The sequence below is a fragment of the Rhinoraja longicauda genome, chromosome 41 (assembly GCF_053455715.1).
Source record: "Rhinoraja longicauda isolate Sanriku21f chromosome 41, sRhiLon1.1, whole genome shotgun sequence".
Taxonomy (NCBI): domain Eukaryota; kingdom Metazoa; phylum Chordata; class Chondrichthyes; order Rajiformes; family Arhynchobatidae; genus Rhinoraja; species Rhinoraja longicauda.
This window is the reverse complement of record NC_135993.1, coordinates 3,785,623-3,792,548: the sequence shown is the minus strand read 5'-3', so window position 1 is coordinate 3,792,548 and position 6,926 is coordinate 3,785,623. Positions and strand designations below refer to the sequence as shown.

General features: G+C 58.9%; 1 protein-coding gene across 4 annotated transcripts in view; it reads left to right on the top strand.

The window, feature by feature from the left end:
• Positions 1-824: 824 nt before the first annotated feature.
• The window catches only part of c41h19orf47 (chromosome 41 C19orf47 homolog), a 40,578-nt gene continuing 34,476 nt past the window's right edge, over positions 825-6,926 (top strand). For all 4 annotated transcript variants that reach the window (XM_078431046.1, XM_078431045.1, XM_078431044.1 and 1 more), the window contains exon 1: positions 825-872. In XM_078431046.1, coding sequence (XP_078287172.1) covers positions 854-872 — 19 coding nt within the window. In that variant the 5' untranslated portion in view covers positions 825-853. The remainder of the gene's footprint in view (positions 873-6,926) is intronic.

Below are 6,926 nucleotides of genomic sequence, written 5' to 3'. Positions count from 1 at the left end.
CTTCAGTGGTTGATTACTGGGCCTTAGCTCTGGTTAGCTCATTGCTCTCAGCCTCTCCCTGCTCCCCCAGGTGCAGACATTGGGCTTAGCTCTGGTTAGCTCATTGCTCTCCCTGGTTCCCCTAGTGCAGACATTGGGCTTAGCTCTGGTTAGAGCATTGCTCTCCCTCGTCCCCTAGGACCAGACATTAGGGTTAGCTTATTGCTCTCAGCCTGTTGGTGGCCTGTCGCTGCAGGTACTGGGCCTGTTGCTGCAGACATTGGGCCTGTCGCTGCTGTGTTGGCCATTGTCAATGGTTGATATGTGGCTGTTATTGCCCAGTTACTTCAGTCGTTGACCACTGGGCCTTGCTTCGCTCCGGTTAGCTCATTGCTCCCCCTGCCCTGGTTCCCCAGGTGCAGACATTGGGGTTAGCTTATTGCTCTCACCTGTTGGGGGCCTGTGGCTGCTGTGTTGGCCATTGTCAGTGGTTGACCAGGTGCAGACATTGGGCCTGTGGCTGCTGTGTTGGCCATTGTCAGTGGTTGACCAGGTGCAGACATTGGGCCTGTGGCTGCTGTGTTGGCCATTGTCAGTGGTTGATATGTGACTGTTATTGCCCCAGTTATTTCAGTGGTTGACTACTGGGCCTTGCTTAGCTCCGGTTAGCTCATTGCTCTCCCCGCCTGGTTCCCCAGGTGCAGACATTGGGCCTGTGGCTGCTGTGTTGGTTGACCAGGGGCAGACATTCATTGGGCCCGTCACTGCTGGGTTGGCCATTGTCCCGGTTGCCAGGCAGCGCCCCTAGCAACGGGCCGTCCCCTCGCTTCCGCCGGCGCCCGGAGATGACGTGTGGGCGCTGCGCGGAACCAAGATGGTGTCGGTGACTCTCGGTAAGCGCCGGGCCGGCGGCGGCTGAAGCTCCGGCTCCCGGGCGGCCGTGGGGTCCGGGGCGGCTCCTGGGCCCTCCCGGGCGGCCCTGGGGTCCGGGGCGGCGGGTCAAGCGGCTCGCGGTCCGTCCCGGGCGGCGTGTGAAGCGGATCCCGGTTACCCCTCCCTGGCGGCCAGGCCGGGGTAGCGGCTTCAGCGGGAGGGAGGGAAGGAGAGGGAGAGGGGAGAGGGAGAGGGCCGCACGAAGGGAAACTGCGGGCGGTGCAGCGGGGAGGGTGGGGGGGTGGTGGTGGTGCGGGTTGGGATGGGGGGCGGGGGGGGGGGGGGGGGTATACATGGAGGCGGGACATAGGGATCCAGGCCTGGGCGCCCGGTCCCCCTCCCTTGCCTGATCCATTCCCTTGCCTGATCCCAAACATTCCCTCCCCCCTCCCTTTCCCTCCCTCCCTCCCTTTCCCCCCCTCCCTCCCTTTCCCCCCCTCCCTCCCTTTCCCCCCCTCCCTCCCTTTCCCCCCCTCCCTCCCTTTCCCCCCCCCCTCCCTTTCCCCCCCCTCCTCCCTTTCCCCCCCCTCCCTCCCCCCTTCCCCCCCCCTCCCCCCTCCCTTTCCCCCCCCCACCCTCCCTTCCCCCCCTCCCTCCCTTCCCCCCCTCCCTCCCTTTCCCCCCCCCACCCTTACCCCCCCCTCCCTTCCCCCCCCACCCCCTTCCCCCCCCCAACCCCCCCCTCCCTTACCCCCCCCACCCTCCCTTCCCCCCCCACCCACCCATTCCCCCCCCCACCCACCCTTCCCCCCCCCACCCACCCCCTCCCACCCTTTCCCCCCCCCCCTCCCTTTCCCCCCCCACCCTCCCTTCCCCCCCCACCCACCCTTCCCCCCCCTCCCACCCTTCCCCCCCTCCCTCCCTTTCCCCCCCCCCCACCTTTCCCCCCCCCTCCCTTTCCCCCCTCCCTCCCTTCCCCCCCCCCCCCCACCCTTCCCCCCCCTCCCTCCCTTCCCCCCCCTCCCTCCCTTTCCCCCCCTCCCTCCCTTCCCCCCCTCCCTCCCTTCCCCCCACCCCCCCCCCCTTCCCCCACCCCCCCTCCCTTCCCCCCCACTCCCTTCCCCCCCACCCCCCCTCACTCCCCCCCCCACCCCCCCTCACTTCCCCCCCCCACCCCCCTCACTTCCCCCCCCACCCCTCCCTCCCTTCCCCCCCACCCCCACCCTTCCCTCCCCCCCACCCCCTCCCTTCCCCCCCACCCCCCTCCCTCACCCCACCCCCCCCCCTTCACCCCACCCCACCTTCCCCCCCACCCCCCCCCCCTTCCCCCCCACCCCCCCCCCCTCCCCCCCACCCCCCCTCCCTTCCCCCCCACCCCCCCCCCTCCCCCCCACCCCCCCCCTCCCCCCCACCCCCCCCTCCCCCCCCCCCACCCCCCCTCCCTTCCCCCCCCCCCCCCCCTCCCCCCCCCCCAACCCCCCCCCCTCCCCCCCCCACCCCCCCACCCTACCCCCCCACCCCCCCTCCCTTCCCCCCCACCCCCCCCCTTCCCCCCCACCCCCCTCCCTTCCCCCCCACCCTTCCCCCCCACCCCCCCCCCTCCCCCCCACCCCCCCTCCCTTCCCCCCCACCCCCCCTCCCTTCCCCCCCACCCCCCTCCCTTCCCCCCCACCCCCTCCCTTCCCCCCACCCCCCTCCCTTCCCCCCACCCCCCCTCCCTTCCCCCCCACCCTTCCCCCCCACCCCCCCCCCCTCCCCCCCTCCCTTCCCCCCCACCCCCCCTCCCTTCCCCCCCACCCCCCCTCCCTTCCCCCCCACCCCCCCTCCCTTCCCCCCCACCCCCCCTCCCTTCCCCCCCACCCCCCCTCCCTTCCCCCCCACCCCCCCTCCCTTCCCCCCCACCCCCCCTCCCTTCCCCCCCACCCCCCCTCCCTTCCCCCCAACCCCCCCTCCCTTCCCCCACCCCCCTCCCTTTCCCCCACCCCCCCTTCCCCCCCACCCCCCCTTCCCCCCCACCCTCCCTTCCCCCCCACCCCCCCTTCCCCCCCACCCCCCCTCCCTTCCCCCCCAACCCCCCTCCCTTCCCCCCACCCCCCCTCCCTTCCCCCCCACCCCCCCTCCCTTCCCCCCCACCCCCCCCTCCCTTCCCCCCCACCCCCCTCCCTTCCCCCCACCCCCCCCTCCCTTCCCCCCCACCCCCCCTCCCTTCCCCCCACCCCCCCTCCCTTCCCCCCCCACCCCCCCTCCCTTCCCCCCCACCCCCCCTCCCTTCCCCCCCACCCCCCCTCCCTTCCCCCCCACCCCCCTCCCTTCCCCCACCCCCCCCTCCCTTCCCCCCACCCCCCTCCCTTCCCCCCACCCCCCCTCCCTTCCCCCCATCCCCCCTCCCTTCCCCCCCACCCCCCCTCCCTTCCCCCCACCCCCCCTCCCTTCCCCCCCCTCCCTTCCCCCCCCACCCCCCCTCCCTTCCCCCCCACCCCCCCTCCCTTCCCTCCCACCCCCCCTCCCTTCCCTCCCACCCCCCTCCCTTCCCCCCCACCCCCCTCCCTTCCCCCCACACCCTTTCCCCACACACACCCCCTTTCCCCCCACCCCACCTTTCCCGCCACACACACCCTTTCCCCCCCACTTTCCCTCCTTCCCCCCACGCCCCCCCCCCCTTTCACCCCCTCCTCGACAACTTGGACATGGATCATCTCACCAAACTTGCCCACATAAAAAATCTAAATAACCCTTTTGCAACCAGTACCGACGCGAGCAAAACCTGCACGAGATAGCCCAGCTGTTTGCGGTTGTGCACTACAAAGCAGATTTTTTTTTTAAAGAAGAAACCCCCCTCACTTCTAGCCTTGATTCACCTCTCACCTCGACCCTAATTTCTTCTCCACCCCACCTCTGGCCCCAACCCCCCCACAAACTCTGCCCCCCCACCAAACCCTGCGCCCCTCTCCCATTTGCCCCCGATTGCCCCCCATCTGTCCCCAATCTCCCCCCCCCCAAATCTGGCCCCAATTTCCCCCCCATCTGCCCCGATTTCCCCCCTACCTCTGGCCCCGATTTCCCCCTACCTCTGGCCCCGACCCCCTCTGCCTGATTACTAGTCCTGAACTCCTTGCCATCTCGCTGATGGACCCTGACGCCCATCTGCGATGCAGTGTTTAAACACCAGTGAAGAAAAGAGTATTGACGTTAAAAGTTTGACATTATTGCATGGTGTTTTGTGACAGTCTTTAGTGCAAAGTTTGATATTAGTGCCTTCTATTTTAGTTAATCCAACAATTGAACTGTTACAGGTTTTGTTTTTATCGTGTTAATTTGGGTAAATCCTTTTCCAGCATTTAACATTGTTGCGGGATTGAGAGGCTGAGTCACCTCAAACTTCTACATCACAGGTGGAATCTTTGAAAGCAGTTGTACTTTTACATCTGCTATCAAAGCAGAGAATGTCATGCGACACTGCCCCAGCCAAAAATAGACTAACTGATCATTTGCTCATGAGGAGTTTGTGACATCAGGCAAAACAGCTGCAACACTCGGTGTTAGTTTGTGGAAGCGAAAAATATTCTTTTGTGGTCCCAGTCCTTCAACAGAATATGAAAGAATTATGAAGAAGGGTCTCGACCTGAAACGTCACCTATTCCTTTGCTCCAGGGATGCTGCCAGACCTTTTGAGTTACTCCAACATTTTGTGTCCATCTTCGGTATAACCAGCATCTGCAGCTCCTTTCCACACAAGAAAGAATTGAAGTGGTTTTAGGCAATTGTGTATAATCTGTACTGGCCTTTCAAAAAAATTTGCATGCCATGGTGATGGCATTTGTTTTTATAAACCATATAATTTGAAACTCAAAGGTACAAATATTTATAAAGAAATATAAACGAGGAACTGCAGATGCTGGTTTATATCAAAGGCACAAAACACTTTTGATCATTCATTTTCAATTATCCCACACATCTACCCAAAGGAAACCTTTCATTTTAAAGCTTTATCCGATGATATATCCACTTTATCCGATGATACCTCTTCCCTAATGTTCCATGGTTTGTTGGAGTGGCCTGTCCTGTCTTTCAATGGGTGATCTGCGATTTTATTTGTTTTCCTTTACCGCATTTCCCTTAATGCATTTGTTTAACAACCTCCAATCCATGTCCATTTTACTATCGACTTCAGTTGCTCATGGAAGAGTATCCCAAATTCCTGCTATTCCCAGTGCCTAGAGGTGTTTGTTCAGCTGATGTGCTGCTAATCCTACAGAAGCCGACTGATCTTCAGTAGTGTGTTACTCGTGTTGGGAAGCAATCCACACCCCGCTTGCAAGCAGTTTTATTTAGCAGCACACGTGTGGTGCTATTTTGATCCCAGCACTTGTCTTTGGGGTTCGGTGGCCAAGTGACCTTCGGTTGGTGCATGTCTGAGCTACCGGTCACAGTGGTATCCCAGCTATGGATGAAATTTGAGCCAAGCTTTCAAACAGCATGTGGAAAATAAGGATTAGATCTAATATTAAAATAGTGACTTAAGATTGCAAAGAGAAGCTCTGAGTACATTGTATACCCTCTTGACTTAGCAATGCCATGCAGTAAAATTGTCTTAACTGCTCATTGGCTGAGTTACTCCAGTGCTTTATGTCTTTTATTGTAAACCAACATCTGCAGTTCCTTGCTTTCACATTGGCTTTAACTCAATTTCCCTGCCTAATTCCCATTATTCCTGATTCCCCTCGACTCCGGAAATCTCTCTCAATTCGGAATGCAGTTCATCTCACGGGTTACCAGCAGCATACACCATGACCGCATTGTGTAGCATATGCAGAATACAATGTAGTTACTCGTATGCTCTGGCAGCACCTCTGAAACCCATGGTGCCATCCACACCAAGGAGGACGTGGGCAGCAGGTATGTGGGAGCACCACCCTCCCTGTGGGGCTCCCCCTCCAAGTCGTGCAACACCCCGAGTTGAAAATATATTGCTGTTCTTTCATCGTATCTGGGACTACACCCTGAAACCCCTGCCTAACATCACTGGGGAGGGAAGTACCCTCATCGCTATGATTTTGGTGGCTCAAGAAGGCAGCTCTCCATGGCCTTCTCCAAGGTCAATAGATTAGGGATAGGATGGGCAATATATGTAACGCCCTGAGCCCAAAAATTGGAAGGGACTCCAATTGATTGAGAGCACCACAAAATGATGCGCTGATCGAATGGAGTGTCCCACCATTTTACTTTGAGAGTACAGTATGCTTACAGTTACATTTTAGTTACTAATTTTCATCCAGCCAAAAGAATCGGAATAAAAGGACGTACCTTTAGAGAGAAGATGAGGAGGAACTTCTTTATTCTTTAGTCAGGCTGGTGAATCTGTGGAATTCACTGCCACATACGGCTATGGAGGCCAGGTCATTGTGTATTTTTAAAGTGGAGATTGACAGGTTCCTGATTAGTAGTGGGGGGGGGGCAAAGTTACGGGGAGAAGGCAGGAGAATGGGGTTAAAAGGGAAAAATAGGTCAGCCATAATTGAATGGCGGAGTAGACCTGTTGTAGTCTGTGGCCTATTAGAAAAAACAGGCAGACAACCGAATTCGTTTAACCTCTTTATTCTACTCACCCAGGTGGGAGAGAGTCTAGAAACCGAAGCGTTTAGAAACGCTTAGGAAGCTAGTGTAGTCTCTCCCCGAATGCTAACAATTACACATATTTATACCCGAAATACATGTGTCAGTACATTTCCTGTTGCTACCTTATATGGCAAGTTTTACAATGTCCTATAAATCTTTGTCTCTTTCGGGACCTCCGCGTCCGTTGTGTCCATCATGACCTCTTCTTTCTTGGGAACAGAGGGCAGTCCATATGGCAAGTTGTTCTTCTTAACACTTCAAAGGATGGCTAACCATCAAAGCCTTAAAGCCAGTTGCCCATATCTAATGATACCCTTAGCCATAAACAGGATGTCTTGGCAACATAATCGAGCTGGAGCTTTTACACCTTTTTAACACCCCTGCAATAAAACCCACATGGCTACGCTGAATTTGAGCCCTTACATCCCCTCTTTGATTATACTATAATCACAGTCTTT